General features: G+C 41.6%; 1 protein-coding gene across 1 annotated transcript in view; it reads right to left on the bottom strand.

Moving 5' to 3' along the window:
- Positions 1 to 17,551, bottom strand: part of LOC126224580 (uncharacterized) — a 382,506-nt gene extending 364,955 nt beyond the window's left edge. Inside the window, exon 1 of the mRNA XM_049942206.1 lies at positions 17,352 to 17,551. Coding sequence (XP_049798163.1) covers positions 17,352 to 17,551 — 200 coding nt within the window. The remainder of the gene's footprint in view (positions 1 to 17,351) is intronic.
- Between the last annotated feature and the right edge of the window lie 9,082 nt (positions 17,552 to 26,633).

Raw genomic sequence — 26,633 nt, forward strand, 5'->3', positions numbered from 1 at the left:
AGAAGAGCGGCGCGTTTCGTCACAGGGTTATTTGGTAACCGTGATAGCGTTACGGAGATGTTTAACAAACTCAAGTGGCAGACTCTGCAAGAGAGGCGCTCTGCATCGCGGTGTAGCTTGTTCGCCAGGTTTCGAGAGAGTGCGTTTCTGGATGAGGTATCGAATATATTGCTTCCCCCTACTTATACCTCCCGAGGAGATCACGAATGTAAAATTAGAGAGATTAGAGCGCGCACGGAGGCTTTCAGACAGTCGTTCTTCCCGCCAACCATACGCGACTGGAACAGGAAAGGGAGGTAATGACAGTGGCACGTAAAGTGCCCTCCACCACACACCGTTGGGTGGCTTGCGGAGTATAAATGTAGATGTAGATGTAGAAGATGTCCCCAAGTTCCCAATTCCTTTCAGTAGTTTGTCTTGCTCTGTTACATATTTTGTCAGTTCAAAACGGAAAAATTACCCTTACACATCTTGATACAATATGTCAAATACTGCCAGACGTTTTACATACTTACGATTCTAAAATAAAAGAGGAAGAAAATTCGGGGTGTGCCTTTCTCTCTCCACAAGTGTCTCCAATAAGTTCCATCAGCCGAAAGAAACAGAAGCTAATAGTCATATTATAAGTATTAAGAATTGTTACATCTCTTCGTGTTTTCAAGGATCTAATTTCATCACATGCAGTGTCAGTTGTCTTCCAGGGAAAGCAACCTTATCTTATTATTGGGAAATGAATCCAGAGTGAAATCCAGTGTTCGACTTTAGAATTCCTGTGCATTCCCATTGTGTTAGTATTCATAATGAAGAAGTCGCACTTGTCGCGAAGAGGGCAACAAAAAGTGGTTCTCCAGTCGACAGCAAACCTCCACCCTCTAAATTGCATCGCTTGCTCACGAATTACGGTTGCCAAAGATGACAAGAAGGCTGCAATCCGTCTACTATAAACAAGGATTGATCTGATGCTTGTATTCAATCCGCTAATCCATGTGGACATTGGCGTCACGACGTTGGTAAACCTAGGCTATTGACAGCAACTCTTTTCCTCATAATATTTAACCACTGATGGTTCCCGGCGTCCTTCACCGCACTGGAATCAGTCCAGTCATTTACTGTGATCGCACCGAGCCTACAGAAGATTACATTAACAACATACTATTGGCATGTACGAGATGGGAAAGTAACAGATTACCGTTTTTGCAACAGCAATTGAAATTTGTCGTAAGTGCAGCTAGCCTGCTCTCCTTGACCAACTTCGTATCAGCAAGGAGTTTTGGAAGTTCTTATAAATCGATTGATATCTTTGTAGTTGCAATACACTACTGGAAACTATGCTGGCAGTGAAAAAGTTTATACTCCTATAATCTAATTGTAAACAGTATTTAACCATAATTTAAGCAGTTTATCATCCTTCCTTAAACTGGTGATTTAATTAATTTCATATTATGTCAGCCAATTCATGTGGTTCATACCAAGATATTTTGTCTCTGTATGTCCTGTACCTTTTAGCTGGCTGAATAACCTACATTTTCTGGATGCTAAATACATGAATAACTAAATCTCGCTCTATTGTTTAGGACTTCAGCCATACTAGAGAACAGAAAATTCGTTTCGTGTTGTGCCGTATCACGTTTGTGTGAAGCTTTTTGTAGACTTGCCCCAGTCTCATTGTCATGAGACTGTCTGCCTAGGCTATTGAAAGCCTGTCGTACAGAGACGATCTGATTACTATAAGAGGAGCTGTACCTTATGTGTGTGGTGGTGGTGGGGGGGGGGGGGAGGGGGATGGCTGGTGAATCACATGCGCAAATTCTGAGTGAAAATCGTTTTCTGATGCTACGCGTCTAGAGTACCTTAGCTCACTCTGCGCATGTAAAGATTATGTGGTATAATGTTATTAACAGTGGATGCGACGATCTCTTACGAAGTTTTGGGTGACTTTACAGTAATGTTTCTTAGAGCTGTGTAAGAGAATTGAACTAGGCAGCTTGCACAAAATTCATGATGAAATGTCCTACGGTAAGGTGATCGTACACAGAAAAAAATTTATCCTGTGGCCTGCTGATATGAAGCACTTACCCGCGAAAGGCAAAGGTCCCGAGTTCGAGTCTCAGTCCGGCACACAGTTTTAATCTACCAGGAAGTTGCAAGTGGAAGCAGTCTGCTGCGTATAAATGTGGTTATAGTTTACTAAGAATCAGGTGTGCTGCCTTTCTCAGTCATGGGTGTGGCCTGTCATTTCTGCCGTGCTCAGAGAACAGTTCCCTGCTTGAGAAATCATCGGAAGGTTGTTGTCGTAGATGAACATAAATCATTTTTAATTCTGTATGAAATGGAAAGGAATACCGTAGAATCCTGGTGTGATGGGGTATGGAAATTTCAATTGCTGTTTAAGGTTATCAACTCAGTAGATTACTGTCGTTGTTTCGTCTAGCAGACAAGTTTAATATTACGTTACGAAAATTCATTCCTGCAGCACAGAAATTCCTCGAATTCAGAAATGAGTGTCTGTTCAGATCATTATGTATCCATATTGTAAGGAAGATACTTCGGCCGCTTTCCTGAATAAGCAACAGCCTCCCGACCAAATTCAGATTTTACAGGAATATACACTCCTGGAAATTGAAATAAGAACACCGTGAATTCATTGTCCCAGGAAGGGGAAACTTTATTGACACATTCCTGGGGTCAGATACATCACATGATCACACTGACAGAACCACAGGCACATAGACACAGGCAACAGAGCATGCACAATGTCGGCACTAGTACAGTGTATATCCACCTTTCGCAGCAATGCAGGCTGCTATTCTCCCATGGAGACGATCGTAGAGATGCTGGATGTAGTCCTGTGGAACGGCTTGCCATGCCATTTCCACCTGGCGCCTCAGTTGGACCAGCGTTCGTGCTGGACGTGCAGACCGCGTGAGACGACGCTTCATCCAGTCCCAAACATGCTCAATGGGGGACAGATCCGGAGATCTTGCTGGCCAGGGTAGTTGACTTACACCTTCTAGAGCACGTTGGGTGGCACGGGATACATGCGGACGTGCATTGTCCTGTTGGAACAGCAAGTTCCCTTGCCGGTCTAGGAATGGTAGAACGATGGGTTCGATGACGGTTTGGATGTACCGTGCACTATTCAGTGTCCCCTCGACGATCACCAGTGGTGTACGGCCAGTGTAGGAGATCGCTCCCCACACCATGATGCCGGGTGTTGGCCCTGTGTGCCTCGGTCGTATGCAGTCCTGATTGTGGCGCTCACCTGCACGGCGCCAAACACGCATACGACCATCATTGGCACCAAGGCAGAAGCGACTGTCATCGCTGAAGACGACACGTCTCCATTCGTCCCTCCATTCACGCCTGTCGCGACACCACTGGAGGCGGGCTGCACGATGTTGGGGCGTGAGCGGAAGACGGCCTAACGGTGTGCGGGACCGTAGCCCAGCTTCATGGAGACGGTTGCGAATGGTCCTCGCCGATACACCAGGAGCAACAGTGTCCCTAATTTGCTGGGAAGTGGCGGTGCGGTCCCCTACGGCACTGCGTAGGATCCTACGGTCTTGGCGTCCATCCGTGCGTCGCTGCGGTCCGGTCCCAGGTCGACGGGCACGTGCACCTTCCGCCGACCACTGGCGACAACATCGATGTACTGTGGAGACCTCACGCCCCGCGTGTTGAGCAATTCGGCGGTACGTCCACCCGGCCTCCCGCATGCCCACTATACGCCCTCGCTCAAAGTCCGTCAACTGCACATACGGTTCACGTCCACGCTGTCGCGGCATGCTACCAGTGTTAAAGACTGCGATGGAGCTCCGTATGCCACGGCAAACTGGCTGACACTGACGGCGGCGGTGCACAAATGCTGCGCAGCTAGCGCCATTCGACGGCCAACACCGCGGTTCCTGGTGTGTCCGCTGTGCCGTGCGTGTGATCATTGCTTGTACAGCCCTCTCGCAGTGTCCGGAGCAAGTATGGTGGGTCTGACACACCGGTGTCAATGTGTTCTTTTTTCCATTTCCAGGAGTGTATTTTATTTCTTCTAAATTTTGTTATTTTTGTATGTATTAACTTGTAACGACAAACTGATATGGTAGTTAGTAATGTTATTTGAATTGTAATATTATTTTCAGTGCACCTATCTATACTGTCTGTAAAGTTCTGGTACTTCAGCTGATAGGGAATGTTTTAATCTGTGTAGCGAATACCTGAAAGAGTGAACTGACTAATGATGAGCGAAGCACGTCAAGGCAGCAGTATTAAGATGATGACGCGAGCACAGTTTAATTTTGAGATAAATTCAGTTAGTAAAGGGGGAGCAGTTTCACTACTGGTGAAAGGAGGGCAAATTTGGAAGAAAATAATGACAGTTTCGTGAGACAGAGAACATTGTTACTTTATTCGGAGATGAGAGTCGAGCTTAGAACATTCTAGAAGATGTTTAGGGCGCATTTGCTACCACAAATTAATATACTTCGGTAGAAGACTTTATTTTTAGGAAAACATCACAGAAGAAGACTTGAAATCGTCGGAGAAGAAAGAATAAATCACAGGCGAGAAGATTTTAGAAGGTCAGCACAGAAGCAACAGCAAGAAGCAGCCAAAATATGTCAAATACTCAATAGATCGGAATAATCGCATCCGTAGGACGTAAATCTGCCGTGTCCTTTCAAGCAAGAAACTGAATTATTTTCGTGTTATTTTGACAGCAAAGCGTGACATTTTAAGGTTCTGTGGCCTTATAAGTGGAAGTCAGTCGACAGTTTTCTGAGTATCGAACAGCAAATTGCTTTGCTTATAACTATTTAACAGTGTAAATGGTAAGAGTCCGATCAATTAATTCTGAGTGAAATAATAAACCGGCAGTTTGCTATATAAGTACACAGTTCAGCAACTGTCATTGATGGAAGTACTAATTTTACAAATCATACAAATTCCGTCCCACACCTCTTTGAAACAGTTTAAAGTTTTATTTACAGTATCTTTTACCTCGTCGCACCGGAGCAGATGTGTGATTTTATTTGGATTTCACTATTATTTTAGCTAATTGACGAGATCACAATAGCCTTTTTTTTAGCGGTGGAGCGGTGGATCCATGGAATTCCATTACGAGGTATGTAAACAATCATTATACAACTTCATTATTAATTTAGCTTATTAACGAGATCACAATAGCCATTTTGGAGCAACTTAGCAATCACCGAGAAGAGTGGAGCGCTGGCTCCATAGAACAGCCATTAGACAATATTAGTGACACAGTAGTCAACTATCACCCGCAGTCTTTGCCCTTATGTTTTCAACATTGCTCTGTAACTGCAAGTTTCACCCGTCAGCAATTTGTCCTAACTGAATGGACCAAGTCTTCGTTACCTTTTGTTGTAATGCTATTGACAATATTTATTGAATAGTAAATTTTGACTAGGTGTGATGGGTAAGCCTATGACCTTTTAACGTTATGATTATGTTTTAGGCATTCGTTTATTAGTTTTATTATCCACAAACTCGTGGCACTATACATTTTTTTTTACCATGTAGGTTACACCTGATGATGTGACATTAGACTGCGAAACCGGTCAATAAACATCAATTTTATCTGGTGTTTGAGGAATTCTTTCTAACATCATAAAGAGTAAGAGACAAAAACTCACATAAGGCAAGAAAACATAACTAAAATTAAAAGATACACGATGAACAGTAGTGCACGTCAATCACAAAATATCCTAAAATAACATAGTTCCGTCCCGTGATACCTAGAAAGAATGAAAGCTACAAAGAGAAAATACCTAATAAAATACTAACACGGAGACAAAGTATTAATAAATTCCACTCACCATGAGTAACAGTATCTAGTGAGATAACGGGTCCCCATATACCGAAAAAGTGATCAAAAACCGACAGTATATGATCATCTATGGGGTTATGTGAAATTAAGAAGTCCCCGGTAGAATTAACGGTTTGTTCCGGCTTCGTTTTGGGTGCTATATTTTAAAAAACAAAATTAAATTACTTTATCTTGTCTTCCTCATACTTTTACTGAATTTGAAAACAAGCACGTTTCCTGTAAAGCGCATCGCGCTAGTCTAGATTCTGTTCTTTTTTTTATGATGTTACGTCGGTTTTAACACATTTTAACGGATCACCCAGCTTTCCCATCAGCCTAGTCATCGTTCTACATTTCTAGTTATCTGCGGATGCGCATACGCGCTCCACATGAACCTTCTCTCCAAGTCGCTAAGTGGCGCACCTGCAGCTCCGTACTGACACGCCGCCTGTTGGTATACGTCCAGTGCGCTCCCTTGGGGTGGGAGCCGCAGCCTCTTGCCATCTGGCTTCGCAATGCTTTACTTTCTGACTTCATGTATGTTTCGTGCTAACCTTAAAATAGTGTTATATAGGATTTTTTTTAACATGGACTAAAATTTACGCCTAAGATTGAATAACTGGGCTTTTTATCAAGATTTTTTTCAATCCTTTTTAGGTAAAAGATGGATCGTGATCTGCTTAATTTTACTTAACCCCATAGATGATAAAAGATGTTCTGTTTTTGGTCACTTTTTCGGTATATAAGGATCCATTAACTCGACAGATACTATTATTGATGGTGAGTGGAATTTATTAGTATTTTACCTACCTAGTAGTTTTTGTATTAGGAATTTCTTCTTTTGAGCTTTCGTTCTTTCTAGGTATTATGGGAGCGTTATAAATTATTTTATGTTATTTTACGGTTGACGTCCGCTACTTAGCAAAAATCGCTGACTATGAACGTTGGATCACCCCGTTCCCTTTGCCCTATCGGATCATGACCTGATTTTGTGTTCATCCCGTACATTTTTTCATTAAAGTTACGTTTTCTTGTCTTATATGAGGTTCTGGCCATTACATTTGTATGGACTGCATCTGCTCGCAGCTAAAATACTGCGAGACCGGTGGCACCTATAAATAAAGGACTTACAGCAGAAGCGGTCTTATTTTCAAAATGATATATCCAGGCTGTGTATGCCCTAACTATAAAGTCTGCTACATACAAATAGTATTCATCAAAATGCAATGACCTTTTTCAAGACAACGAGTCACTACAATGTACTGCCGGCCGGAGTGGCCGTGAGGTTCTAGGCGCTACAGTCGCAGGTTCGAATCCTGCCTCGGGCATGGATGTGTGTGCTGTCCTTAGGTTAGTTAGGTTTAATTAGTCCTAAGTTCTAGGCGACTGATGACCTCAGAAGTTAAGTCGCATAGTGCTCAGAGCCATTTGAACCATTTGAACTGCAATGTACCTAAAAAAAAGGAAGTTCAAATGTGTGGGCAATCTTATGGGAATTAACTGCTAAGCTCATCAGTCCCTAAGCTTACACACTACTTAATCTAAATTATCCTAAGGACAAACACACACACACACACCCATGCTCGAGGGCGGACTCGAACCTCCGCCGGGACCAGCCACACAGTCCATGATTGCCGCGCCTAGACCGCTTAGCTAATCCCGCTCACAGTGTACCTCATTTTCAATCGACACAAGATGTCAGAAGTTATTTGCTGCCGTGCAATTTCCAATGGTGTTCTCCCGATTAATTGTTTCGAAACATTTTCTCTAATTTTTCTCCGCTGTCCTGCAAAAATAAAATATTTATTGCAAGTATTTCACATTTGCTTGGTACGTTAATTGACGCATAGAATTAAATATCTTCGAATCAGCAAAATTCATGCCGTATTTGTAAACTCATTACTCCAAATTAATAAAGACACTTGTGATAAATGATGTGGCAAAGATATCATTATAATTAACCGAAATTGTTACGAATTTTTGCTTCAGTCTTATACACAGAATACTGTATTGAATATTTCGCAGAACAAAAGGCTCTGATATGAGTGAGGGTATTCGAAGGAGACCATCACGAAAGAGGAACAGTGCTAAGAGTGACGAAGCAGAAATATTCGGTGGCTTTGCTGCGTCAGCCTTCCAGCGTTTGAATGACGCTTTCGTGGGAACTGTGCCATAAACATCGGCACGAGCGGAATGGGCGTTGTAAACAAACAAGTCCATTCTTCTCCCTTGAGAATCAATTCCCCCATGTGCACCAAGTTAACGTTAAGTGCATCTCTAGATAGAGCAGCTAATGAACGTAAGCACCAGCAAAACACAGGGTGTTTTGTTTCAACAAAATTCATTCGCATTCGGCTCGGGTATATCTTCTCTATGAACGAAGATAGACATTTGAAGTGAAATTTAACTGGCACATAGGACTAATGACGTTTTATTTTCAGAACAACCAACCAGTCTGTCAACACCTGCTTTCTTTGGGATTGGAATTATTATATTCTTCTTGAAGTCTGAGGGTATTTCGCCTGTCTCATACATCTTGCTCACCAGATGGTAGAGTTTTGTCATGACTGGCTCTCCCAAGGCCATCAGTAGTTCTAATGGAATGTTGTCTACTCCCGGGGCCTTGTTTCGACTCAGGTCTTTCAGTGCTCTATCAAACTCTTCACGCAGTATCTTATCTCCCATTTCGTCTTTTACCAGTTTTACAAGTGTATGTATTTTACACACACAAACACACACAACCTTGCAATACTTTTTACAATTACGTTTAGGATAAAAGTTTTATTTACCTCTTACAAATGGTTCAAATGGCTCTAAGTGCTATGAGACTTAACATCTGAGGGCATCAGTACCCTAGAACTTAGAACTACTTAAACCTAACTAACCTAGCGACGTCACACACACCCATGCCCGAGGCAGGATTCGAACCTGCGACCGTAGCGGTCGCGCGGTTCCAGACTGCAGCGCCTAGAACTGCTCGGCCACACCGGCCGGCTTTACCTCTGTCATACGTTTAATGTACCCCCCAACGGACACACGACAAACATTCAGATGATAGTCGAACTCTCTGCATGCTTTTGCACAGAGACAGGAGAAAAAATGCTGTTACTAAAATGCATGAACCTGGCAATTATATTAACCATCAGCTCACAACTGGCACCAAACTAGAGCTTTTAATTTCGATGCATAAGCTAATATTTATTCGTATAGAAATTTTAAACCTTGTGAAATCGGATAACTTTTTTTTTTTTTTTTTTAATATCGTGTATACAACTAGCTGATAAAGCGCACGGTGTGAGGAACGCATTTCTTCGTAGGCAAAGTTGTAGTTGCAGTAGTGCGTGACTGAATTCTGACCTCTGTTGTTCTGTCAGTTTAATGGCATTTACAAGTCTGCTTTGTAAAGCGGGCTTATACACGGTGGTCACAATTCATTTTTCGCTACTTTACCTAGTACAGACGGAAAACTACCGTATGGGTACCCAACTGTATAGGAGTGATGTTCAGACTCTCCTCTGAAAGATTTGCCTTCTCAGCAGTGTTAGTATTATAACTTGCCGCTAGGCGCCGATAATGGTAGAGAGACGCAGGGGTGAAACACAAGCATCAGCGAGCATTACAGTTGCAGACAGTCACAGTGGATCTGGACAAGGTGAGCGGGGCTTTACCCGTAATGCTGTTTCATCAAAGCAACAGCAATAGTGCCGCTGCTATTCGCGAGTATCGACGAGTTACAGGAATATGAAGAGGTCGTCTTTCCGCACGCGGGGCGAAGAACATGATTCGGAAATTAGAATTGACCGGCGATTTGACAACTGCTTCTGGTACAGTACGACGTTCAGGTGCAATACAAACTGTTGGTGAAGTCACTGTTGCCATCGCTGAGAGTGCTGCAGGCAATGTGCGATCTTCAAGCAGAGCACGAGCTATGTCACGATAGCTGAGCCATTCATGGTTCCTCTTTCGAAAAGTGCTGTGAACAGTTGTGAAATGATATCTGTAATGTGGTTCCAGACCATCAGAGTGAGCAATGTTTGTAGCCTGTATCGTAAATATGGCACGTAAACAAAAATATTATCCTCGCATTTGGAAATTAAATAGTTTATCTTTCAATGGTTTATTCTTTCTATTCCTCACGCTCTTACAAATGCTTTCACAAAGTTTCATTGTCCTACTACTATTATGCGATTTTCATGTGGGCTCTGTCAAGTAGCGCAAATTTAATTATAACCACACCGTAAAACGAAAACCATTATTAGGATTTAACGTCCAGTTGAAGAGGAAGTAATTAGAGATGGAGCATGGTTGTCTTTAAGCTCTCCTTCTATACCTTCAGGACAAGTAGGCAGCTCTTAAAATGGTCCTAACTTCTCTCTGTCTTTATCCTTACAGATGCTAAATAGATTTCACTGTACTGTCACAGACAATGTCTCAGTACACACTCTTGCTGATCAAAATTTAACTCAAAGGGCCAAGCCCTCCCATCAGATTCGATTTCATGTAGTGTGTTTTCGATCCGAACGACTGCATCTATGAAATTATCTATGGACTCGCTTTTCTCTCATTACCTATCTTGGATTATTAATGCTGCACAGGGTACACCACCAATCACAGAATATTGAAAACAATGAAATACATAGAGAGGTATGAAAAAATACTATACGATCTACTGTAGAATTGACTACAAGTACTACATGATCTACTGTAGAATTGACTACACTGTAGCTAACTCTTCGTTTCTGTAAGTGAAAATATACATAACTGCATCAGTTACGTTCTAAGCGGTTGTTAACTTCCATCAACACCAGCTGACACAGTTTCATTATGTTGTTTAATGGTCAGTAGTAGGCGCAAGAAAAAATTATGTGTTGCGAACGTATTAAGTACACTGAGGAATATGGTTGGTTATTGTCTTCACACTCATCTTGGAAAGTGGTACACTTATATGTAACATTATCTAGGGAAGTAACGTCAAGCAACACAAAGATAACTGCACTCTAAAGTCTGCAACAAACATTCCCATTTTATCCACTCTGACAACGTATATAACTGCAAAGTAAGTTGAAACGAAGCATAACGAACTGGAACCACATCTTACTAAATTTCTCCTTATTAGGCCAATAGAGAACAGTCTAATATTTTAGGAGATTTTTTTTAAATATTACGCTCTTTTTCTAACAATAATAAAGTGATATTGGAAGACACCAGTTATGAGATATGTCAAAATCCTCATTAAAGCGTTTACCTAACTAAGGACTAAATGCTACTTCTCTTTAGTGATTTTTATCTTTATCTGACTGCAGTCTTGGTTTTATTTTCGTTTCTTTTACAGAAACTATTGTTGTCAGAAATGTTGTTCGTAGAAACGTACACTATTTATTAAGTCAGTGTTTTGATAGAGTCTGTAGCAATACGCAGTAATGGGACGTGTTCTAGGACATCCAAACATGTTTGTAGTTTTAGCTTAACACGTAGGCAGTTTCATTCTACGTATTACATAGATGTTAATGAATTATTGTTTCTTTTTGTTGCAGGTGCTGATATACAGCTAAATCAAGGGTAATGAGTCCCTCTTACAACGCGGAGAATCGGATTGTAATGTGCACGCGGGTTCACGAACGACGTCACGCAAGAAAATCAATGACAAATATTCAGCATGATTTCACATTAAGGTTCCAGAAACCTTATCCATCTAAACCGACAACTTTAGGTGGCAGACAAAGCTCTTTGCTGGCCGCTGGTGGCCGAGCGGTTCTGGCGCTACAGTCTGGAACCGCGCGACCGCTACGGTCGCAGGTTCGAATCCTGCCTCGGGCATGGATGTGTGTGTTGTCCTTAGGTTAGTTAGGTTTAAGTAGTTCTAAGTTCTAGGGGACTTATGACCTCAGCAGTTGAGTCCCATAGTGCTCAGAGCCATTTGAACCATTTTTTTTTTGACAAAGCTCTTTGCCACTGGTTGCATAAAAGATAAGCTCCGCTCAGGACGAGCACTAATACGACTTACGTTTGTGGAGGCTTCTACGTCTGTCGAACGTTCGCTAAAAACGTCCTTTCGTGTGCTGTCATAGTTGCTGGAAGTTCCATCCTCCGCAATAGACAAACCTATGAAGAATGATTTGAAGTTAAAGGCATTTAAATCTTCGTTTGTAAACTACTGAGTGACAATGGCATGCAAAAACATCATGAGGCTTGTGAGCACGATGTCTTTACAATTGTTCTTTCTAGGAGGAAACAGTTTTTCTCGGACGAGTGTGCAATATATCTCGGTGCAAAAGCGAGAATCGTTTGCTTCTGAAATAAAGAAAAAGGACATTTTTATGAAAAACTGGAACACAAAGCACCAGACTGGCATGATCTGCGCTGCCCACTTGGTACATTCGTTCCTACGGTGCTGTGAATCACATTGCGTGATTGGTTTATTCTGCACATCTGTAAGATCGCGAACTGCTCGGCAGCGTATGGTTCCAGAAGGATGGCGCACCAGCCCATCATGCTATTGCTGTTAGAGAAGATCGCAGTGAAGTATTTCCTGGTAAATGGACTGGGTTTGGTTCTGTCCAAATGCCTACAACTTCGGAGTGGCTACCCCGAGGTCCTGAGCTATCATCTTGCGTCAATGCATTATGAGGGTCAAAGAACGGAAGGTTGCTGCCACAAGTTGCGAGACAGTTGACGAACTTAAGGATGCTGTTCGACGTTCATAGCGATGTTGAGAACTTCACGTCGTACATGGAGAAAAATTAGACTCTGTTGCACTACTGGCCATTAAAATTGCTACACCAAGAAGAAATGCAGATGATAAACGGGTATTCATTGGACAAATATATTATACTAGAACTGACATGTGATTACATTTTCACGCAATTTGGGTGCATGGATCCAGAGAAATCGGTACCCAGAACAACCACCTCTGGCCGTAATAACGGCCTTGATACGCCTGAGCATTCAGTCAATCAGAGCTTGGATGGCGTGTACAGGTATGCAGCTTCGTATGCAGCTTCGTATGCAGCGTGTACAGGTATGCAGCTTCAACACGATGCCACAGTTCATCAAGAGTAGTGGCTGGCGTATTGTGACGAGCCAGTTGCTCGGCCACCATTGACCAGACGTTTTCAATTGGTGAGAGATCTGGAGAATTTGCTGGCCAGGGCAGAAGTCGAGCATCTTCTGTATCCAGAAAGGCCCGTACGGGATCTGCAACATGCGTCCGTGCATTATCCTTCTGAAATGTAGGGTTCCGCAGGGATCGAATGAAGGGTAGAGCCACGGGTTGTAACACATCTGAAATGTAACGTCCACTGTTCAACGTGCCGTCAATGCAAACAAGAGCTGACGGAGTCGTGTAACCAATGGCACCCCATACCATCACGCCGGGTGATACGCCAGTATGTATGGCGATGACGAATACACGCATGTAATGTGCGTTCACCGTGATGTCGTCAAACATGGATGCCACCATCATGATGTTGTAAACAGAACCTGGATTCATCCCAAAAAAAAGACGTTTTGCCGTTCGTGCACCGAGGTTCGTCGTTGAGTACACCATCGCAGGCGCTGCTGTCTGTGATGCAGTGTCAAGGGGAACCGCAGACATGGTCTCCGAGCTGACAGTCCATGCTGCTGCAAACGTCGTTGAACTGTTCGTGCAGATGGTTGTTGTCTTGCACACGTCCCCATCTGTTGACTCAGGGATCGAGACGTGGCTGCACGATCCGTTACAGCCATGCGATTCAAATGGTTCAAATGGCTCTGAGCACTGTGGGATTTAACATCTGTGGTCATCAGTCCCCTAGAACTTAGAACTACTTAAGCTAACTAACCTAAGGACATCACACACATCCATGCCCGAGGCAGGATTCGAACCTGCGGCCGTAGCAGTCGCGCGGTTCCGGACTGAGCGCCTAGAACCGCCAGATCATCGCGGCCGGCACAGCCATGCGGATAAGACGCCTGTCATCTCGACTGCTAGTGATACGAGGCCGTTGGGATCCAGCACAGCGTTCCATATTACCCTTCTGAACCCACCGATTCCATATTCTGCTAACAGTCACTGGATCTCTACCAACGCGAGCAGCCTTGTCGCAATACGATAAACCGCAATCGCTATAGGCTACAATCCGACGTTTATCAAAGTCGTAAACGTGATGGTACGTATTTCTCCTCCTTACATGAGGCATCACAACAACGTTTCACCAGGCAACGCTGGTCAACTGCTGTTTGCGTATGAGAAATCGGTTGGAAACTTTCATCATGTCAGCACATTGTAGGTGTCGCCACCGGCGCCAACCTTGTGTGAATGCTCTGAAAAGCTAATCATTTGTATATCACAGCATGTTCTTCCTGTCTGTTAAATTTCGTGTCTGTAGCACGTCATCTTCGTGGTGTAGCAATATTAATGGCCAGTAGTGTATAAAAACGATGGTGTTTACACAAACATTCTGAAAGAAATGATAAAGAGTAATCACACTACCTCAAAGTTGTCCTCTGCCATTATCCCACACTAAAACAATACGACGATCTGTGAATATATGGACACACGGTAGGGGGTAGTAGGACTTCGTTATCGCTCTGTAGATTTTATTACACGGTCAGTGCGATGGCCTGCATCTCACACTGCTGTTTACGTTCGCTTAAAGTGCTTTGTGACTTTCATTAACAGTAGGTGTTAAGAGGCTGTTCAAAGGAATTTGTCAGATTGCGCTTTCTTAACTATCAGGAACTGTAGCAGAGCAGATACCCAACAGGAAACAGTCCGAATTGGGGACTATATCAAAATGGTTCAAATAGCTCAGAGCACTATGGGACTCAACTGCTGTGGTCATAAGTCCCCTAGAACTTAGAAATACTTAAACCTAACTAACCTAAGGACAGCACACAAAACCCAACCATCACGAGGCAGAGAAAATCCCTAACCCCGCCGGGAATCGAACCCGGGGACCCGGGCATGGGAAGCGAGAACTCTACCGCACGACCACGAGATGCGGGCGAGACTATCTCCCCGAGTTCATTAATGAAAAGACAGACAAACAAATCTGTGGTTTCGAGAAGGAGATCTTTTTCCTCTCTAGTGTGAGCCGCTTTTTGTCAAAGCGCTATTTCCTCCCGAGAAGGCGTGCGGGAAACCAGGTCACGGACGGCCGTGTTTGTAGCTCCTTCTCTAGTCGCTAAGTGGAAGCTTAGCCGGACAACTCCTGAGCTCTTTCACTGGCGATTCATGTCGTCAGGGAGTAGGCAGTGACGTAACGTAGCCAACGCTAGTTTCTAGTAGATGCAAAATTCTGTACTGCTAATGTCGAGATTTTGATGTTGGCAGCTATTCCATTACAGCGTATGAAGTGACCACCGGTGACACAGTGTACAACATGATGCTTCGCTAAAAAGTGATAACAACTTTGCTTCACCGTTACAAATAGCATGCTCCTACAAGTCGTGGGTCTAGTTAAAACAGAAGAATGCGAAACGAAATTTGTTGATAATCTAACTATTGCACTTGTTTATGTTACGACGCAGACATTATACATTCTAAAATGTGTGATTGTCTACCAGATTCACACATCCTCTGCTTCTCCCGTGAGAGATGAACCTGAAAGTCTCAAATGATAACGTAAAACAAATAAACAACAAAATATACGCAGCGGAATACATATTTCACGATATTCTCTATTATTTTGGAAGGAGAACTCTATTTGCTGGTCTGTAGCTGATAAAGTATTTGTTTTGGAATTAGAAGTTTCATAGCTACACTTTGCATTTATGATTTACGTTTCACTACTTCGCGACTGTTTCCGGTGTCGCAGAAGCATTCGCATGTGCTTGATGATGAAACTGCAATCCGGAACTATTCGCAAAAAAAAGAAGAACATAAGAGAAATAGAACATATTCCTCCAAAACGATGAATACATATTGCCGATCTCTTACTACGTGACAGCTCTATTAGTATCTATCACTGTTTAAGATATTATCCTACTTTTTCTCTAGAGAAAGAATTTTCGGGGTATTATTCTGGTTAAGTGTTCTTCCACGTATATAGAGCTGTCTCAGAAAGCTTGTCTAACACACTCACACGAAAGTGAAACTATGAACCCTTAAATGCATGATTTTCTATTTCAAGCTGTAAAAATTACCACGTTTAGTTTGTAGTGCCTACATTACGAATAAAATTGAAATTTTTTTTTAAACTAAATTAACAAGGTATTATTGTTGACAGTCGCTACAGACACGAAAACAGACCTAATTTCAAATCTATCGTAAAGACACTCGAATTAACTGTCTACACTATATCTACTTACGTTTTCAAAATAAAAAAGTAATTTTCAAACCCGCAAATCAGTGCACAAACACCAAAAAAACAAACAAATGTCCCTACCTTCCGCCAAAACACAGGCGCGGCAGTACATCCACACAGCTGATTGTCGAACTGGTTCATTTCATCCTGCCATTTACGATCGCTATGAAGAACTCCTAGCAGCTTAGAAGCTGCAGTAGAGTGTATACACTTAACTACATAACGAATTTGTTACAAAATGTTGCTCAGTATAGGATACATCGAAGAAATGAAGTAGCTGATCAGCTACACTATGCATTAAAGGGTTAAGCTATAGTTTTAATCGCACAAGGTACTACCGAAGAAACTATTGAAAACTGATAATGTCAGAACTGAATGTTAGAAATTCTTCTTCGCATATTATAATCGTAAGCAAAGTAAGTGTTAATTTTTAGACTAGCTTCCTTAACAGTTTTCTCTGTAAAGTGACATTTCCTTCTCTATGAATTGAATTTACAACAAAACAGATTCTGTTCACCATCAATAGATCGGTCCACTTCTGTTGCTAATACAAGCGAATAGTTTGCCACTTTACACACAAGAAATGTAGTCAGTAAATTTTTGCACGAGACATCAGTAGCGTATTCAGCCTGAAAAGAAATTGATGCCGGTACAAAGGGAGTAAGCAAAGCGTTTCCCGCCTCGAGAGAATATTAATTGAGTTCAAAGACTCTTAGTGTATGGTGTAGTACTGTGCGTTTTACATTAATTATTTTCCATTAATATACAACAGTCATATGATAAGTAATGTAATGAAATGTATTACATATTGCCAGCGCTATAGGAGTCATAAAAGTGTTATCTGACCACGGAGAAATAGCTAATGGGGTTTTGATAATCCTATTCATTACAGTTCCATATAAAACTTAAGTAGATTCGGTGATTCCTAAAACTAACTCCGTTGCACCGAACAGCGACGAGATGTGTACCTGACAAAATTTAAGGTTGCAAAAGAAAAAAAAAAAGAACAAAGAAAAAGTTCCAGTAGGTTCGATTTGCTGACTTTTTTGTTTCTGCTAATGTACTTCTGAAAAGCTTCGGAAGAAAAAGATAACGACAGAATAGTATGTCCACTACAAAAATGTAGAACTTCTAGAAATAAATCGTAAATGGAATTCGGAGAATTTTCCTACCTAACGCTAGTGAAATTCCGTGTGTGGGCCGTACGTAGAACGGGAGGATGGCAGAAGCAGGCGTACACCGACCTGTGGGCGAAGACGAGCTCGCCCCAGTCGCAGCAGCCGGGCGGCAGCGGCAACTTCTCGCGTGGCCGGCGACGCACGACTGACACGACGCCGCCGCCGACGCCGCCTCCGCCGCCGACGCCGCCGGACGCCGGCGCAGCCCGTGGACGCCAGGCGCCGCCGCCGCCACCGGCGCGCTTCGTTCTGATTGGTCGAAGCATGCTCCCTCTGCCGCCAGCAGCAGGTGTCTGCCCGGAGCTGGCTAACGCGGCGGCAGTCTCGCACCGACTGCCCTCCGTGGTCCCCGCCACTTCATAAGCAGCTTTGGCAATTCATATATCGATTATCTTCAAGGTACCTACGTTTGTGTACATCCACAAATATGCACACCCAAAATAAATCTGACAGTTTGTCACACGTTACTTTCCGTCCGAACATTCCTCGGAAGCCCTATAGTACCGACCGACCGCCGTGTCATCCTCAGCCGATAGGCGACACTGGATGCGGTTATCGTCGTCAGTTTTCGTGACCAGAGCTGCTGCTTCTCAGACAAGCTCCTCAGTTGGCCTCTCCAGGGCTGAGTGCACCCCACAAGCCAACAGCACATGGCAGACCCATAGAGTCACCCATCCAAACCCGACAGCGCTTAACTTCGGTGGTCTGACGGGAACCGGTGTTACCACTGCGGCAAGACCGTTGGCCTTTACACCCTATTAGTGAGTAACATTTGTTCCAGGCACAAAAAGAGAAGAATGTGTCCACAAATACGTAGCTGGGTTCGATTCCATATAGAAGGTGTGTGGTCAGCGTCTGTGTTTATTAGAATTAAGAAATGTACGGCAGTCAGTCGCTAATAATTGTGATGTTGGTATGTGGGACAAACTAGAGGGCGACTTGAGGTTAGTAATAAATTGTAGAGCAAGTAGTCTTGTTTATATAAAAAAAACTTTTTTTTCGTAAACTGGTGACCGGTTTCGACCCGATGCGCATCATCTTCGGACTTCCAAATGACGACGTGTGGAGGTGATGGAACGGAACAGGAACTGTAAATGCCACTCTCAGAAACCGAACAGTGGCGTCTCCGCAGGTCATCACCTGAATATGGTACGAAGGTCCACACTTCGTCGAAACCGTTCACTACTTGTGAATAAAAGTGCCTTTATAGGTCAAGACTTTTCTACATAATATTTTATTGTTCATTGCTATCGCTGCTCCTCCCACTTTGTTTACAAAGAATATGTTCACGTTAGTTTTAACGGACATGTTGCCAGCCACCTCATTGAAAATGAACGTGGCATTCTAGTTGTGTCCCCTGGCATTCTAGTTGTGTCCCCGTGTATGAAATATAGAGAAAAGTTTCTGGCAGCAGCAGTCGCCTCGTCGTACTTTGCTCAAGGAGCAGATAGCAACGAAGAACTCTAATGTTTAGGAACCTTTTAAGGGTTGCCTTGGGCTCGGCCGGTGCCAGCAGATACCAGCAGGCATAGCGACCCCCATGGCCCCTCCTCCCCCTCCCTCCTCCAGTGTTGGCCTATTATAATAGTAACTCTCCATGCTCACATATGAGAGCATGGTCCACATTAAGAAAAGTAAAATTTTTTCTATGCCAGTAGGCTGTGCACTCTAAATCTCAATGAATTTAGCGCCAAACTGAGCCAATAATTATACTGTGCTTTGGGAAATCTGGGTGTGAATGCATCGTAAAGTGTAACGTGTCTTCTGCTGGTACGTACGTAAGTTCCTAGAGCTCAAGGTGTATATTTTTAATTGGAACTGATGTTAAAATGAAGCCATTTGTGTCTCAATAATTAGTTATTCGTAAACATTTATCCCTGTAATCAAGCGCAATTGTACTTTTTTTTCACTGCAAATAAGCCGACTGAGGACCACGTTCCAAATTCAGTTCTCCGCCCTTTGTTCTCTTCTTTTCTTCAGGTATGCTTTCATCTGTTCATCATGTTTCTTCTTCCTGTCTTCAGGTCATCTTGAACCAGTCTTTTTAGTTACCCTTCCTTGGAATCCTTCCATTTTCAATACCTTTTCCAAAAAGGCTCCTCTGTTGTTTATATCTTCTTTTTTATACTATTTCTTTCTAAATTCTTTAGTACTTCGTTGACCCAGCTTGTTGTGGACTTCTTTCCCCCTAAATATTTGAAAATCTTTTTAGTTAATCTACTGTCCTGCATTCGAAACAAAAGTCCAGAAAGCATGAGTCTTCTTTTTCTTATTACGTTTGTGATATTTTCTATATTTTGGTAGATTTTAGCATTACTTCATAATTTAAAAACTTCTACTGTGTTTTGTGGTCCTAATATTTTCCTTATAATGCGTCTTTCTAGTTCTTCTAATTAATCTAAATTATAGTTTAATATCAGGAATTCGCTTGCATATAGGTATTCTGGCCTCACTACTGTGCTGTAATGCCTTATTTTTGCATTTTTGGGTAGGCGCTTTTCTTTGAAGAGGTCTTTGGTGATACCATACGCTCTCCCCATTTTATGCAACATTTCCTCTATTGCAGACTTTTCCGAAACATTTTCTTGGATTATCTCCCCTAGATCTTTGAATGTTTTTACCCTACCTATTTGACCAATATCTGTATTCGGGAATTTTGGAGCATCCTTAACGTTTGTTAATTTTTTTTTCCTGCAGGAATTCTTAAGCCAGTTCTGCTGGCTATTTTATCCAGCAGATTTATTTGCGTTGTAGCAGATGCAACATTTTAGGAAAGTATAGCAAAATGATGAGCAAATGCAAGACAGTTGACTTCGATCTTTTTCTTCCTCTTCATAACCTTATAGGTGAGATGTTGAGTTCAATAAGTTTTCGTTCCAAATTCTCACTTTTTTCTCTATAACATTATCAAAAAGAATTGCGGATAGGCTGTCACCTTCTCCTATTTTTAATTTGAAAGGCTGTGAAATTTCTGCCATAAATTTTACTTTACAGACTGTATCTGTCTTTCACGGATTAGATTTGCCAGCTTAGACTTTACGGTGAATTCTTTGTGTGTAATATTGTTTCAATTGCAGTATGCAAAGTCCTCAAAATGAATGTACATTTTTATCATTTATTTACTTTTTTAAACATCAGTAAGTCAAAACTAGTGTTAGTTCGCACAGAAATCACCGCACAGGCCGATTGAGAAGCCAGTGGCGACTGCCTTTAGAATAATTCACAGCTATTTTTAGCAATGTATTTATATATTGTTTGATGTGTTCCACATGTAAGCCAGCAAATCAGGCAACGTCCTTCTTATCCAGAGGCACAGGGAACTTATGGACTGCCTAAGTATGTTTTTGATCAATGCCAATCCCTTTGGAGGATACAATGTGCCCCAAAAAGAATATTTCATTGTGGGCTAAATTAATCCTTGTAGGCTTAACTAAATGTCAAGCCTCTCTCAAATGCCCCAAAACTTGGCTCAGATGGTCCAATGCTCATCAAAACTAGTACTATCCACAACCACATCGTGCAGAGAGTTGTATACAAATTTGAATTTAAGATCGCCCAGGACAGAGTCCAATAGATGAGACCAGACTGCCACACCTGTGACTAAACCAAAGGCAAACCTATTAAATTCAGAAAGGTTATTATCAGTAGAAAAGACAGTTAACGGCTTGGAATCTTGTGTAAGGGGTATTTGTTAATATGCCTGTTTAAGATCTACTATGGTGATGACCTTATCCGCCGCAGACCATCTAGCTGAGGAAGTGGCACATATTCCACAACCACCTTTCTATTCAATGCCCGATATCGACAACAGACATAACTTTTACCATTCTGCTTTGGGACCAAAAATATTGCAGTCACTTATGGTGAAATCGAGTCTCCCTACACCATCATGTAACAACTGATTCGCAATTTTATGCAATTTTTTTCCATTTTGTATGGTAAAAGCTTATATTTCGTCTGTCGCAGCGGATTCTGGTTGGTTATCCATTAGTTGGCTTTTGGAGTATGCTGTAGATATAAATTTGATACTTGATCTTATCAGTAACTCCCAACTGATCCGTCAGGGCCTCACGAAACCCATTTAATAACTCCACAAATTCGGAGGCCTCCTACTCAGGCAGATATCCCACCTGAAACTCAGGCCCATTAACAGAAACACTACACACCTTCATGTATCTACCAGGAACAGAAAATGGATACCTGTTTTCAGGCTGGAATTTAAATTCACCCGACCCCCTGTATAATGAAGAAGACTCTGCACAGTCTCTAAAAAACTGCAGCCCAACAAAAACTTCACGGTTAACCCCCTTACATCAAAAACTTCACTGGCCGTGTTAAATAATAAAACATGAAGTGGGGCTACCCTGACATCGAACGGCAGTTCTGGTTGATGGTTTTTCAAGTCAGGAAACCTAGAAACTCAGCAGTAACTACAATATCAATCGTAATCGACCAACGAAGCATTACTACCGGATTCAAGTGGAGTGCACACGGATTTAGAGTCAAACTAGGCCCACACATATGGTGAAAGGTGGATACACTGAGCCACAGCGCCAGAGATTGCGCCAAAGAGTATTATTCCGCCGCCTCCACTGGCAGTGCTTATTGAGAAGTCGTAGTAGTCAGTTCTTATCGAGAAGTCGTAGTAGGCAGTGCTTGTTGAGATGTGGTAGTGGAGAGTGCTTGTCGAGAAGTCGTGGTGGAGAGTGCTTATTGAGAAGTAGCAGTAGGCAGTGCTTGTTGAGATGTAGCAGTGGTGAGTCGTTGTTGAGAAGTTCCCATGGAGAGTGCTTGTTCAGATGTTGTCATATTGTTTTGATGGGCTAGACACCAGATATTGTTGGATTGGGGATCCTGTAATGATCAGAGTGTGCTTTTCGTCAATATATATGTAGGTAAAAAAATTCTTTTTTTTCATTATTTCAATGTCTTAAAAAATAATGCCTCTTGGTCACAGGTTCAGTCAACAAAGCATCTGGCTCGTGTTCTTGTATTAGAGTGTAATTCTGGTTTCCTTGCGCAATTATAGTATTTCTTTTTTTTTTTAATTACTTCAGTATCGCTTCCCACGCCCGGGTTCCCGGGTTCGATTCCCGGCGGGGTCAGGGATTTTCTCTGCCTCGTGATGGCTGGGTGTTGTGTGCTGTCCTTAGGTTAGTTAGGTTTAAGTAGTTCTAAGTTCTAGGGGACTGATGACCGTAGATGTTAAGTCCCATAGTGCTCAGAGCCATTTTTGAATTACTTCAGTATAAATGGTGTTTAAAATATCTTGTCTTATTGAGGAAGAACCGTGCCAGATGTGTACGTTGAATCACACTTCCACACACAGAACAGCTACACTTGTGCCTTGTTGTTTCGTAGCTTTCATAGTTGCTGGGGACTTAATTAATTAATTGTGTTAACGGAAATTTCGTTTCATTCTTTATTGTTCTATGCAGTCAGATTGCGTACTAAAACTAGTCAGGGCCAACCGTTTACGAGGCTTCGTAATCGGACAGACAGCTACTAAAAAAATAAAAAGTATTTGCATTCATATTTTTAATTAAGCCCCCATGCACGTGGCGACCGCTGCTTCGGATCGTCCCTTGGAATTCTTCTGATTGTATAAATAGCAGACAGTAGTATTGTTGTAGTAATTCGTAGTTTAGTAATTGTAGTCTATATTGCATGTGTAGATTTGGTAATAGTCATTCTTCTAATGGTATTTTTTGCAGAATTTAATTTTTGTTGTTTTGTATACGGGTTTGATAATTTTGTGCAATTATGAAGATTTCAATTGTTCGTTAATCGTGTTTGAGGGAAGCATTTCGTGTGAATGATATTGTTGGTGATAAAGTGTCATTGTGTGTAATTTTCGTATAGTGACGAGTTTTGTATGTTTTGTAAATGATTACGCGATCGATGAAAAAGGCAAAAATGATGAATAGTGAGAATGACGAAATTGTTAACATGGCGAACTCGCCAACACAGGAGAACAGTATGATGAATAATGAAGTTGAAAACAATTTAATAAGTCGGGAAAATAGTCCGGAACTAATTCAAAATTGTTCACAATCAAAAAATTTTCAGAATACGAGATTAACGACAGAAGACTCTGGAATATTATCGAACACAGATAGCTTTATGGCTATGCCGAAGGAAGTTAGTTTTGCGGGAAATGTTAGGGGCGAAAAGAATTTCGAACCAGTTAATATGGAGCAGTTGATGGGTGCTATATTAAGTTTGGGATCACGAATGGAAACACGGTTAGACTCACAAATAGGAACAATTAAAACTGAGATAGGAACAATTAAAACTGAGATGGAAGCAATGGCAACACGGTTAAGCTCACGAATAGGGACATGTTTCAAAAATACGAAAGATGAATCAAAGAAAGAAATTAGAGAAGAAGTACAACCGATTTTGAATGCTCACAATAATAGTTTAATTTCAATAGAAATTAGACAAGTGGAACATGACAGAGAACAGGAAGAAAGAGATCGCGTAATAGTACAAAAATTTTCAGAGTTAAATTTACAACGTGCACACGATAAGGAAGAAATATTTGAAAGAATCGAGGAATCCGTACCAATTGACAGAATAAATAACCTAACGCAACAGTATGAACAGTTAACTACTAAATGTGTCAATACCGAAACCCGAGTCGCGACACTTACGGAAGACGTAAATAAACAGAAAGAACAAATAGGTGACTTATCGGAAAGAGTGGAGGAGATTTCAGATAAATTGACAAATCTTAGTTTAAATGGGGACAGAGATTCGGATGATACAGCTCCATTACCATTTGCAGAAACCGAAGAGTACCAGAACATAAATAAGCATGTTGAAAAACAGGGAAAATTTAGTGAACGCGTTAAAAGGGAAGTTGAGGCATTACAAAAGCAAGTCAAACAAATTGAAGGCGAAATCGTAGGAAAAGACAGCAGAAGAAATTTAGAATCACAGATAGCAGAGGGCTTTGAAGACAATAATTTATTTCATTTACGGGATGCAACAAGAGAGCGCCAGGCGCGCGAACTTGACAATAATCGACGTTCGGACTGGGACAGACGCGGTAGGTCTTTGTCGCCACGAGGAGAAACCTTTGACTATAAACACTTCTTAACTGTTCGGAAATTTAAGATATTTCGCAATTCTAAGAATGACATACATCCATGTCCATGGTTAGATCAATTTATGTACGCACTTCCACCAAATTGGCCACTAAGTCACAAACTGGAAATTATGTGCGGCTATTAATGTCCTCAGGGGATTCACTACACTAAGTGAATATGTGCCGTAGCGTGCACAGGGCCACGAGCTGTAGTAGTGCTATTTCCCTTTTAGTTTTCTGCACTGCTGCCTACTCTTTTACTATTCTTTGTATCTATCAAAACAACTCTTCAACTATCAATCTATCTAGAGAGTCGGTAAAGAATAACCGGATATGACTATTTTACCCAAAAGCAATTTCGGAAATTACCGTTTGGACTTACTGTAACTTCAGCAGCATTCATTCGTAGTTTAAACGAAGTTTTACCTGTTTATCTTCGTGATAATATTACTTCATATGTTGACGATATTCTTATTGCTAAACGTTCTTGGAGTGAGCATAACAAAATTTTTGATTCATTATTACGTATTTTTGCAAGAGTTGGCATTACAGTGAACTTGAAAAAATCTGAATTTGGTCGTTCTCAGGTGAAATTTCTTGGTCATATTATTTCTACAGAAGGTATTCTTCCTGATCCAGGAAAACTAGACGCTATTCGTAATTATGCTGTTCCTACTACAAAACGTGGTGTTCGAAGTTTCCTCGGTGTCTGTAATTTTCTAGACGCTTTGTTAGATTGGACAATTTGGCCACACCTCGTTTATGTGAACTGTCTGGAAATAAATCTAGTTGGTGTTGGGATGAGGAAGCTCAATCAGAATTTGAACAACTTCGTGATGCTTTAGCTGCTGCTCCACTTCTTTCACATCCGGATTTATCTAAAGATTTTTGTTTGGCGACGGACTCATCATACAAAGGCCTAGGTGCACACTTATTTCAAGAGATAGAAGAAGACGGCGTTGTAGTACAGAAAACTATTGCATTTGGAAGTCGTTTTCTCTCTAAATCAGAAAAGAATTATTCGATTACGGAACTTGAAGCTTTGGCTGTTGTATGGGCTTTCACAAAATTTCGCATATTTTTGTATGGCAGACATACTAAGGTTTACACCGATCATAGAGCTCTGGAATTTCTTATGTCAACAAAATTAACTCATGGCAGATTGTCACGATGGGCGCTGTATCTACAGGAATTTGACTTTAGTATTGTTTACATACAGGGTTCTTCAAATACTGTATTATTGCTGATGCTTTATCACGTGCACCTATGGGTTTGAAACAAAGTGCTGAAGAGGACTGCAAAGAAAACAATTATTGTTTGATGTATATTCAAGGTGTTGCGTTTGAGAATTTTATTTCGTCTTCGCTCCAGGACATCGCTAAGGAGCAAGATAAGGATCGAATCTGGAAGGACATTAAGGAGAAGTGGAGGAGAAAGGAAAGCGTAGCGATTAGACAGTATTATTTAGTTCGCAATGATATTCTTTTTAAACGAAAATCGGTCGACAACTCTGTTTGGTTAGTTTGTATTCCTGATGAGTGGGTCAATAAATTGATTTGGTACACACATTTCAGTTATGCACACTTTGGTCCCAGAAAATGCTTTCATAAATTACGAGAAAATTGCTACTTCAGTAATATGGAAAAACGTATTCGATCTGTTCTTGCCAAATGCAAATTATGTCAAAAGGCTAAGCCGCCAACTATTTCTCACAGAGCACCGTTATTTCCTATCATTCCAGCGAAATTAAAGGAGATGGCTGCAGTCGATTTGTTCGGTCCAGTGGTTCGTTCTACTAATGGTTTTGCGTACATTTTGGTAGCAGTGGAACTGACATCAAAATATGTGTGTTTTACACATTTACGCAAAGCAACAGCTCGTTCAGTATCTAACGCTTTCATCAAACATTTTCTTAAAGAAGTGGGTCATACTGATAAGGTTATATCAGATAATGGATCACAGTTTCGCTCTAAAATTTGGCTTCGTACTCTACGGCGTCGTAAGATTAAACCAATCTTCATTTCACTTTTTCACCCTCAATCTAACGCTTCAGAGAGATGGATGAAGGAAATCAATAAATTGTGTCGTCTTTATTGTCATCAGAATCACAGAACTTGGGATCAGTATCTTCATATTTTTCAAAACATTCTGAATAAACTCCCTAATGATTCAACTTCTTTACCGCCTATATTGATATTAAAAAATAAAGCACCGACAAATCGCATTTCTGAAATCGTTCCTTTTCCGCCTTCACG

This window comes from Schistocerca nitens, chromosome 1 (assembly GCF_023898315.1).
Source record: "Schistocerca nitens isolate TAMUIC-IGC-003100 chromosome 1, iqSchNite1.1, whole genome shotgun sequence".
NCBI lineage: Eukaryota > Metazoa > Arthropoda > Insecta > Orthoptera > Acrididae > Schistocerca > Schistocerca nitens.